At 40.6% G+C, this 12,145-nt stretch overlaps 1 protein-coding gene across 1 annotated transcript in view; it reads left to right on the top strand.

Annotated features, from left to right (window-relative positions):
* The window catches only part of LOC149462635 (uncharacterized), a 460,266-nt gene extending 449,997 nt beyond the window's left edge, over positions 1 to 10,269 (top strand). The window contains exons 27-29 of the mRNA XM_089676647.1: positions 2,313 to 2,465; positions 7,783 to 7,983; positions 10,231 to 10,269. Coding sequence (XP_089532773.1) covers positions 2,313 to 2,465; positions 7,783 to 7,983; positions 10,231 to 10,269 — 393 coding nt within the window. The remainder of the gene's footprint in view (positions 1 to 2,312; positions 2,466 to 7,782; positions 7,984 to 10,230) is intronic.
* The last annotated feature ends 1,876 nt before the right edge of the window (positions 10,270 to 12,145 follow it).

The raw sequence follows: 12,145 nt of genomic DNA, 5'->3' as shown, positions 1-12,145 counted from the left end.
GAGCCATCATGGCCATCATCCTCTGGTTGAAGTGGCAGCTACAGGCATCATCCTGGTATCTTTTTTTCTTCTGCAGGCAATATGCTTTAATGTAAATGTGATATGAGAAAATCACTTTTACAGGTATGGGAAGAGGGTCCTCCCCTCCCATCACCTTCTGCTGCCTTCTCCTGTCCCACTGGGAGCCAGGGACTGAAGCCGGTGCTTCCACCGGCATCAGATCAAAGTGATCTTTGTTTGATCTTATGCTTTTAAGGGCAAAGGGGAGATCTGGGCTATAATAGACTCCAGACGTCTCAGTAAAGAGAATTAGTCACTGCTTCAGCTAGCACAAGGAATGTTGTTCATCTCTTGTGATAGCAATAAAAGAGATTTGAAAAATTGAAGAGACAGTTAAATATAACAAAATTTAAATAAAATAATAAAAAAATTGAAAGCACCCTTGTCCCACCATGCTTGTGCGCAAAGGTGAATACATACGTAGATTGCGCATGCATATATAAACGGTGTTCACATCACACGTGAGGTATCGCCATGAACGTTATAGCAAGAGCAAAAATTCTAGCCCCAGACCTCCTGTATAACTCTAAACTGGTTTTCTCTCCTCCTCTACAGCTTAGAATCCTGAGCATCAGCTTCCATCCCCTCCTGATAGCTGACACAAGTGTATACAGCTGAGAATCTGGACCATTGCCGCGGCTTTCTTTCCTCTCCTATAGCTGCTAATCTGGAGCATCCGCCTCCATTCTCCGCCTGATAGCCAACACCAGTGTATGTAACCCGCTCAGCATGGTATCAGCACAGGGAGGTTTCCCGCACCACTACTGTTTGACCTCAGGCTATAACAAGCCTGGATTCACACAGGAGCAGTGGGGAAACTCCATGCAATTTGGACAGGAATTGCATTCCTGTTTAAATCACATGCTAATTTTTGTGGTACAGTTTGTTTCCATACATTTTGTATTGATGCAAATCACACCGCAAAGTATCAGTTTGGGTGTCGGGAGCCTTTTCACGAGTAGTCGTGAAAATATTCGGTATCGGTACCAATACAGGTATCGATATTGATGCATCCCCACCTATAAAATGTTGCCTATGGGGATTTTTAAGTACCATCGTTTGTATTTACTCAGCGCAACATCATCTTTTATATTTTACCAAACAATTGAGTATTATATTGTGTTTTGGGCATTAAAAATTCAACAAGTGTATTTAAAAAAAACTAACAATGCTACCCAAAATGCAATACCTATCATTTTATTCTCTAGGGCTTCTGCCTAAAAAGATATAATCCTTGGGTTCTAAGTATTTTTTAGAAAAAAAATTGACTTGGGAAGCAAGTGGTTAACTGTTGCATTTGATGACTATCCCATCAATTGTTTATTTTCTTTTTTGCTAGACATAACACTTTAATTTGGCAGATGAAATATAGTTTTGTTTTAAATGTTTCAATTAGGAAGAAAAACAATTACCTGTAATTTTTCTAAACAATTTTGTATGTTTTTACCACATATTAAAATGGACCTTTCCGTAACTTAACAAGTTTGAAATTCTCACATCACATCATACAGCAACAGACCCTTTTAAAAAGCAGTAATGCAGGTCTTCATATCAATTTTGTAACTTTGCCTTGGCAGAGATGATGTCATTAGTTTGCTACAGGCAAGAGGAAGAATATCTTCTTTCCCCTAGTGATTACCTTGCCAAACATAGCCTTAGCTCGGTTCACATACTTTAAGGTTGTATTCATGGTGCTCTCTTGCACCATGCCCCCAATGCTGTCATTTTACATATCCTAAGGCTGTGTGGAGCCACAGCAGGGGGGGTGGAGTAACAGTGAGCAGCTGGAAAGAGAAGAAAGCGTCCCACCAGAAATATGAGTAAAGGCCTAAATCTATTCCTGGAAAACAATTATATTTAGTAGCTGTACAGTGAAAATGGCCTCAGACTACGCACCCACAGACCCCCTAGTATATAGTGTACCTTCCACATGTCTGCTGATAACTAAGGGGGTTGGATTTATTGCCCGTCCCTGCAAAGAAAGGAGAATTAGGCAAAAACCTACAATCAGAAAATGGTCTTTTCTGCTGACTTTGGAGAGCTTTCTACATCTATAATGAAGTTATCAAACAATGGGTGGCCTAATGTACCAAGACTCTAGAAATACAAATTTCTTCAACAGTGCATTTATTTTTCATATTTTAATAGTTGAATATATAGAATTTGTGCAGATTGAATGACAAATTGATTTCCTCCATCTCACCAAAGTACATTAGAGCTCCATCTTGAAATAACGTTTTTTACCGTTTTAGGGGTTTCTGCAGTCATTATCAAGGATGTCAGTGAAATCAGCTGTTCAAGATGCCCTGGAGAAAAAACAAATACAGCTTCCAAAAAATTATGGAAGTATAACCATGGAAATATGGGATGGCCATTACTTTGATGAAGAACATTATGGTTTACCCGTAGGTTTTTTTTTTTTACATTTTATATTATGTTAAGAACAATTCTTGGAATTCATAAACATTGACGCAGGCACTGCCCGAGGGCCCAGGGTCAGTAGGGGGCCCCATGAGATGCCCCTGGTACCTTTTTCATAGGCTTTTTTGAGTTTGGGCAAGGACACAGGGGCCCCATGATCCCCTGTTGCCCGGGGCCCCATGAGTTGTCAGTCCGCCCCTGCTCGTGCTTTCTAAAAGTGGTGAAGAATGTGCCAAATTCATGTACCTGTCTAGAACTTGTATATGAATTTTGGCTCATGCTGCGCCACTATTAGACTGCACATGAGACCTTCACAAAATCTGTCAGAGCCAGTTCTCTCTGTACACCAAAAGAGAGTCACTGTCAGAACCAAAAGTGTCTGAAATAAATGAATTTGGCTCAATATATTAACAAGATAGATTAATGCCAGAAAACTGGAGCAGGAGCTTTATTGAATTCCTGCCAATATGTCTTATCAATACCTAACACAGCAAATGACCATGCATCAAAATAATAAGGTACAAAGATTTACCTTTGATGGCTTTCAACTGACATGCACAGATAGATCAATACTGTGTGTGTAAAGGTATATTTTAAATCTCAAAGAACCTTTAGCTGGTAACAGTTATAGATTATATTTTTAATATTTCTTTAATAACCTTTATTGAAGTACTGTACGTTACAATACAATGCAACAACAGGAAAGCTACTAATGTCGGACTTTGGGGAGGGGTACCCATCCTGTATATTTTGATTTAATGTTAAATTGACACAAGGTTTTTTGCTTGCCCAGACGAATTGGGCAGTGGTGTATGTTGGCTTCGTGCTACAGTAGGCAAGAGTAAAATTTTTCACCCCCTTCTTTGGGGGAAGAGGGCAGCACAGTGGCTAAATGGTTAGCACTTCCACCTGGCAGTACTAGGGTCATTGGATCAAATCCCAACCACGGCACCACCTGCCTGGAGTTTGCATGTTCTCCCTGTGCCTGCGTGAGTTTTCTTCAGGTACTCCGGTTTCCTCCAACACTCCAAAGACATGCTGGTAGGTTAATTGGATCCACTCTAAATTGGCCCTAGTATGTGTATGTATGAATATAAGTTAGGGACCTTAGATTGTACATCCCTTGAGGGATAGGGACTGATGGGAAAGTACAATATATATGTAGAGCGCTGCGTAAATTGATGACGCTGTATAAGTACCTGAAATAAATAAATAAATGAGAGGAAGTTGTTCCAGCACTCACCGGCACAGCTCACAAATTTACATCCACCAGGCACCTCCAAAGCCATGATCAGGACAGGGAGGCAGAGTCTGACACCATCCAGCAGCCCACAGCCTCTCCTGGATTCCAGCGGATACTGCTGCAAACATAAGGGCTCCTGTGTGAGGAGGTGTCCCCAGAGATGACTCATCTCTACACCATCCTCAGGAGATCCTGCAGTGATTCACTTGCTTCTCCTTCCTCTTTCACCTGCCACGGCTGTCTATTTTGCCTGGGGGTGGCCCGTCCCCCCCCCCTGAAAAATTCTGCCCAAGGCAAATGTCTTGTCTGCCTCGCAGTATACCCCTGCAATTGGGTGATGAGTTTTTGCAGAGAGGAGAAATAGGAAGTGGGTAATGGGATTCATGCGTGCGGTTCGTAAAAAGAGGTAGAGTAGACGTGGTAAAATTAGTATCTTGGAAGGATTCCATTCTACCCTCTGCTGGCAACTCAAATTTGGCTAGGTTCTTAAGGCCCTTTCACACTAGAATGACGTGTGGGAAATCTGCGTTTCTGTGCAGCTTCTAGCACCGCATTCCAGTCGCACTGCCCTTGTGATCTGCTGCAAGTATCAGTGCAAGGTTAGCGACATCCCAAAGGAAGGTTGCACTCACATTTGCCCACACCGGTCCACAAAAGTACCATGCGATCCGGTTGCCATGCATTTCAAAAAGCTGTGCATGCTCTACTATTGGCACGGTGTGGTGCAATTTCAAGCCATTCAAAATTAACTGCATGTGAATCGCACAGGAATTGCACAGCAGTTCCTAGTGTAAAAGGGCCCTTAAGTTTGAGTGCTAAATGTGTGAGGGTTTTTTTTATAGTTAAAGTGGTTCTAAAGGCTAAGTGTTTTTTACCTTAATATATTCTCTGCATTAAAGCTGAACACCAGGCAATTATGAAGTTTTCCCTTGTAGTGCGGCTGTGCCTACACTGCAAGGGCTTCTTGCTCATTTTTGTCTAAGGGAGAGATGAAAGGATATATACTTTTCTGATCCTCCCCAAAAAACTGGTCTCTGCAGCTCCTGCACCCCTGCGCACTAGTGGTCTTTAGTCCTGACACCATCAAGGCCAGAGCAGGCTCCATAGACCTTCTCTGGATGTGAGGAGACCAGGTACAGTCCAGGTACAGTTGGATCGTGGGGGAGCACCTTTTGTCAGTGGAGCAGAGGATTGGGTAAGTATAAGGCTTTCTCCGCTCCCCTGGACAAAACGAGCACTTAGCCCTTGCAATGTGGGCACAATCCCACATTTCTCATTGAGTTGGGCTTTTAGATAAAAAACTCCCCTCTGCTTGTTTTTCCCCTCCCCATCCCTAAACACTTACCTGACTCCTTTCATGCTCCAGCGCTGACCTGGCTGCAGCCCTACTCTCCCCTATTTCTAGTCTCACAGGAAACACAAACAGCGGTGGGAGGGTCCAGATCAGTTTTACACTAGGCGTGTACACATTAACTAAAGTATAAACATATGCTGTTTATTTCACAGATCAAAATTAGTATCTGCCTTGGAATTTTCCACCTTTTAGAGAAAGTTAAAAGAAAGAGTACTGATCAGAGACAACCCCTCTTTAATTTGTGTTAAAATCTGCAGCAAAAATATGGGGTAAGAATGTTAAAGTGTAGGGCTGGAGGCTTGGTATTCGTAAACGGAGTCTCCTGGATGAAAAGAATGTACACCTTAGTGGTGATTGACTCGCTCCATAATGTGGATCACTTTTGAAAACTATACAGTTCTCTGGCAGTCACAGATATTAATTTAATAGTAATGTATTTAGGGTTAATTCAAACAAATTGTTTAGTATTGGGGTAGTCTTCATTGTGTATGTGCCCAGGGGCGGACTGACCATTTGGAAACTCAGGCACTGCCCGAGGGCCCGGAGTCAGTAGGGGGCCCCATGAGATGCCCCTGGTACCTTTTTCATAGGATTTTTTGACTTTGGCAGGGACACAGGGGCCCCATGATCCCCTATTGCCCGGGGGCCCCATGAGTTCTCAGTCCGCCCCTTTATGTGCCGCAATCTGTGAATGTATCTGTGCTTCATGCCCCCCTTATCCACATATGCTTTGGATGCAGTGGGTGCATGTAGTAGGGGAATTTAGCGGGATGGACTCTCCAGGGGGAGCAGGCTACCTTTAAGCAGACTTCTGGGCTAGAGAGCTTTGAGGCTGCAAGCAGTATGGCAAGGAGGAGGCTGACTCTCCACAATTTAAGGATTTCCGTACTGCCACCACCGGGAAGAAGACTGTGACCTTCCAAGGTCTGGGCTTAGTTTTGTGCTGCTTCTGCATAATGTGGGTAATGTGAGGGAGGAATATTAGAGGTGAAGAGAGCTTGTGTGGGTCCGGAGGATGTTGGGATGTTGCTGTGCAGGCTACAGTGGGACAGGCTCCAAGTTATGGGGCCATATTGCTCACTTGCCAGACACGTCCCTCACAACAATTATGGATTTAACCAGTTCCCAACCGCACTATAGCCAAAAGATGGCTATAATGCGGTCGGCTAGTTCTGGGAGGGTGTCCATGGATGTCCTTCTATAACCACACACCCCACGTGCCCCCTGGGGCATGCACCATGTGTGATCTGTGATCACTGTGTCCTTCGGTCAATGCCCATCAGTGCCACCTATCAGTATCCTTCAGTGCTGCCTATCAATGCCCATCAGTGCCGCATATCGGTGCAGCCTCATCAATGCCCATCAGTGCAGCCTATCAGTGCCAATCAGTACAGCTTCATCAGCACACATCAGTGAAGGAGATAAATCACTTACTGTGTATACAAAACTTTATAACAGAAACAAAGAAAAACTTTTTTTTTTTAATTTTTTCATTTGTTTTTGATCTTTTTTCGTTTGTTTAGCAAAAAATAAAAACCCCAGTGGTGATAAAATACTGTCTAAAGAAAGCTCTATTTGTCTCAAAAAATGATAATTATTTTGTTCAGGCACAATGTTTTATGACCGCACAATTGTCATTCAAAGTGCAACAGCGCTGAAAGCTGAAAATTGATCTAGACAAGGAGGAGCTAAAAGTGCTTGGTAGGCAAGTAGTTCAATTAGAGAAATGTAGAGTTGTCATTCCTGAACTCTTTCTGAAAATACTAGCTGTCATACTGATGTTTTAATGCCCTCATAGTCAATGATCAGGAACAAGTATGTGTCTTGTGAAGTCCGAATTAGCACTGGAATCCATAAGAACGGGCATAAAAGTTAATTAACTGAGGATTATAATAAACAAAAATGCCATATATTGAGCCTGATTGTATATGCTCCAAAATTCTGGATTGTATGTGGCCTTTAAGCACTAGCTCTGTGCAGGCTTATCCTACAATAGAAAATTACCAACCCGATAATATTCTGGAATTAAATAAGGACAAAGTAAGATAATGGAGAAATACATTTTATCATTACCTACATTTATTGGCAGCTATCATTTGAATTACAAGCTCTCATTCCCCCCTGCTCAGTTCATCAAACGGCAGGATCCTCAGACTGAACCTGAAGTGGTGCAAAATGTTTCCAAGACCTCGTACACAATATAATGTTGCAGCAGTGTGCCCAATACCACAAAATAACGTAAGGGAACAAAGTGGGGTGCCTTGCATTGGGGGGTACCATTCTTTTTAATGACAACCCAATCTCTCTCTCTCTGGAATTCAGCTGTGTCACAGTGCACCACAAAATACAATGTGTTGGTGTACTATACACATAAGAATGGAGCAGGAGTGAATTTTATTGCATTCAGAATTGAGATGAGGTGATGAAGGCTATTACCACAACTCAAGTAAATGTGAACAGGCCCATAGGTAGCAGCAGATCTCCACTGGTAACTTATATTGCCTTCAAATCAGGACACAAGATGCCCACACTTCAGCACCATTGTTCCTTTAGGAACATTTTAGGCCATGTTAGTTTCACTTGAACAATTATGTACAAATACACTTAATTTGGGAATTTGCCAAGCAATCCAATGGCTAATAATAAAAGAATGTGTTAATACACATGACTTTTACAAAAAATACTTTTTGTTAATTTCTAACAGGTTGTCAATGATCTTCTCCCAATAAGAAGCATGAAGAAATTCTTGGCAATACAGAACAGCAAAAAAGGCAAAGTCATGTCTATGTTAGTGATAGAAAGCCTAGACAAGAAACGGCAGAAACTGCAGAGAAATAGCCCAGAATATCAGCAGCATCAACAATTCTATGAAGAGGCTATGGGAGAAAAGTTTTATGATCTCATGGTAAGTATAATCTCAGTGAAAATGTGTTTATTAAGGTTTATTATATGTAAATAACAGTTTTTATATAAATTGAGATACCATTAGATTTGTGAAGAAATCCAGCTTTGTGCTAAAAAAAAATAACATGAAATGTTATACTGTTCCTCATGCCTGCATGATTTGCAGTATGTATGGCCAAAAGGAAATTATGAATAAATGTAGAACATGCTGGTAACTGAGGTCAAACCATGCCAATCTTTAAAAGTGCTATCTTTGTGCACTAATAAGTATAGTATTAAAATATGCAGTTATGTTAAGTAAAGTTCAGTATTCTGCAATCACTAATTAGAATCTCTTAACTCATCTAGCTGCAGTATTACAAACGAATTGGTTGTTATGGTTAACTAAATTTTGCCCATATCTTTGCACCTTTCACTGTTTTATTAATTAAGCCTGTATAACTCCTAAAGAAAAAATTTCACTGTTAAAAAACACCCCCAAAAAACCAAATGGGATTCTTCTTCCCATAAGGAAGTGATGTGTCTGTTATAGATCTACATAAGGCCTTTAATGGTTTGTCTTGGGACTACCTGTTTTACACCCATGGGATTTGGCATTTTCTGTCCTAACCCTACAGACAGTTTAAAATGCTCATATGGATACAATATTAATTTGAGATTATAAATATCTCACAATTGACATTCAGAGGCATGAAACAGGGGTGCCTCTTGTTGCCCTTCTTGTTTGTGACAGTTATGGAACCCCTCATGATAACCATTTGCTGTCATCCTGACATCAAGGGTACAAAATGTGGCTTGACAAAGCGTAAATGTTCACTTTTCGCAGATGTCATCCTATTGCATATATCTTCACCTCTCACGACCCTTCCCAACTTAAATTATTATTTTCTTTTATGGCCATACCTGGCGTTTCAGTACAAAAATATTAATCTTTGGCTTTAAGCATTCACTTGTCCCCTGCTATGGTGTGACTACTCTAGTCTAATTTTGAATTTAGTTGGGCCTATAGGTTTATCCCTTATTTAGGGATTTACTTTCATATATGTAAACATGTATATATTTCTTCTTTTTTACCTCATTTCAACAAAACTATCCTCTTCTCTTTAGACAAATTTTGTTAGACCTGGAATGGTGGTCAATGTCTGAGCATTTGTGGTTTCGGAGAATACATTCAATTAAAATTAATGATTATTATACCTTTTATAGAACCCTCCCTATACCCATTTTAAGATGAGAGTAAATATTTAAAATACAATATTACGCTTTATACAGAAAAAAAACAGATTAATAGAACAACACTATTCACTTCCAAAACAAAGGGAGTGCTGGGAGGTCCTTATCTGCTTGCATATCATCAAACAACTCAAACAGTGCATTTAGGAACTCAGTCAGATGACCTTCTGTATTGTGTTTCACCCTTTTTTGTTTCCTTTCGGTGTGGGAAAGACAGAAGAACACTATATTCAGCTCATATCCTCTTTAGCACCCATGATAGTTAGCCCTGAATCTCAGACTCGCTACAATCCACATAATGTCCAATGGTATGAAAACTAAATTGAATTGGGGACTTCTTGTCAGTCAATAAAACTCGTAGCCTGTATCATTTTAAAAAGGAGTTGAAATTACCCCATCAAAGATCTACCATTAAATTACATTGTTGAGTCTAAACTTCAGCTCATTACTCAAACTATTATTAGGACACATTTGAACTGTCCTGTAGTTCCAGAGAGACACTGAAGGAACACATTTCGACAATATATACTTTGTTTCGGGAATGTACTCAAAAACTCCCATACCTTCTGCAGTGAGAACAGGGCCTTCATAGAATTTTGAACCTTTAGGACTAGCAGGAAATTGCTAGCAACTTACCTCTGATATCTACCAACACCACTCTGATAGTCTAACTATAAAGCATTACAAAAAAGGATCATGGATTGCAGTCACCCATTCATATTGACTCCTGTTGTTGGCTATGACAACTGAAAGTGTAAGTGAAAATCACTTTTTTTGGTGAACGGTGGCGTGATATTTTGCAACCACTATAATTCTGGCAGCGCATTTTCGACATAGATATTAGGCATACTCTAAGGTAAGGAGAAAAAGATTCAGAATGGAGGTGTTTCATGAGGGATATTGAAAAAGATAAACTGAAGTGTGGGAGCGGAAAACAAATTTATGTAGGACTGCTATATGATGCATTTTTGACTCACCTTCTGTGTACTTCAGATTTTTTTGTGTCTTATTATAGGAGACGGCACTGCTGAATGCTGGATATGGACCTTTGTGAAGCATATGTTCTACAACAATACCTGGAAGGGATGAAAAACCATGTAGTAGTTTTTGAAACGTGTTCTATTCAAACACCAGTGGGATTCACTATTAATTATTATTTTTTTATACCTATATTGTATTGCTAGGCAAAGCAGTATTATTGTGTTTTTATTTAAATATATTCGTTTATATGCAATTTCCCCACCACATACACAATTACATATGGCCATGTTAAATCAATAATGTCATCAGCTTCCTTTCACCCTCTGTGTACATGCAGTGTTGGTGTACAGAATATTCTGTCCGTACCTGAATTCTCCAGAAAAAACAGCTGCATTCCAGGTTTGGCTGAACCCAAGTCAAGTTTTAAGCAAACCCAAGCTCATCTTGCCTGGATAACAGTTTGGTTATTTTAAAGTTTTGTGGGTTTTTTTTTTTTTTTTTTTGTATGGGGCCCCCTCAAAATCCATTCCTGGCCCTTATGCAAGCATGCAGTTTTCTTTATATTTATATTTTTTTACTGTTCCATGATGTCATTACAATATCAATCATTTTGTCCAGCCATGTAGATCCAACATCAGACACAGTGAAGTATGGCCCATCAACATGACGATCTTGTTCAAGCACTATTCCTCCAGCTACCTGGCTGGATGCTGAATGACATTAAATGGCTTGGGATGCTGGACCATATTTGTTCGATGCCTTCACCTGGGATGAAAAATGTCTTGTTTACAATGGGAAACAAGCAGACAGATTGGTAGTAGTGACACCCAAACTAAACAATTGAATTCCAGTTGCAGCAGCCAAAAGTTCAGGTGGGCAGGCAAAATCTGGCCATTTCATTTCCCCATTCAGCGAACTGCAAACAAGCTGACTCCAACTCTTGGTCAAGCCAAACACCAATCTCATCCCCAATGGTTAGTAGAAGTAAAAAATTGTGATCATGGTTATTAATGAGATTTCATTTTTTTCTCAACTGTACAAAATAAAGCTGTAGTTCTTAGGTCAACGAGTTGCAAGCAGGGAATTGCCCACACCTTAGTTAATGTGAACAAGGGTGTGTTGGTATGCTTGTGACATTGTTGACCTATTATGCAATGCAGAGGTGGTGTGTTGCAGTGCACTGTAGTGAAATGTAAGTTCTTACTAGTGGTGCATTGTGGTACTATTAAATTGAAGAGAACTGAAGAGCACCAATACAGTATGCACATTCTGTGTTACCACAATTGTTAGTGTGTGTGAGCCACAACACAACACTCCACATGAACTGCTGTCCACTGCAATCAAGTGTGAATGGACCCTTAGTTAGGTAATCCAGCAGCAATCTTAAAGTGGAAGCTTTCCTTTTTTTTCATTCAAAATAGAATAAGGTAGGGTTATAAACCCTGTCAGTTTTTTTGCATTCTGTGTCCCATTGGGGAGATTTCCCTTCCTGTCCTATAGCTAGAACAAGAAGTGAGAGAAAATACCTCCAAGGTGAGGACATTCTGGGGTGTCACCATGGTCACAAGATTTAATGTCCTCTATTCCTATTCTGGCGACAACCCTGGTTTTCTTTTACTTTCACACTCGGTGATAATGTTAACAGGATAAACATAGAGAGGGTGAATTTCCCTAACAGGGCCCAGACACCAATAAAAACCTGACAGGTGTTCTAATCCCTCTCAACTCTGTCTAGAACTAAAAAACTGAAAGCCATGCCCTGTGAAATGAGTTTTAAAGTGGAATTAAACTTGCAAAAAAAAGGGCGGTACAGTGGCTTAGTGGTTAGCGCTTTTGCCTTGCAGTAATTGGGTCATGGGTTCGATTCCCAAACATGGCGCCTCCAGCATCGAGTTTGCTTGTTCTCCCTGTGTTTGCGTGGGTTTCCTCTGGGTACTCCGGTTTCCTCC

This window comes from Staurois parvus, unplaced genomic scaffold (assembly GCF_062004578.1).
Source record: "Staurois parvus isolate SC_StPar_1 unplaced genomic scaffold, SC_StPar_1.0 ptg000172l, whole genome shotgun sequence".
In the NCBI taxonomy this organism is placed as follows: Eukaryota; Metazoa; Chordata; class Amphibia; order Anura; family Ranidae; genus Staurois; species Staurois parvus.
This window is presented reverse-complemented; position numbering and strand designations above follow the sequence as displayed.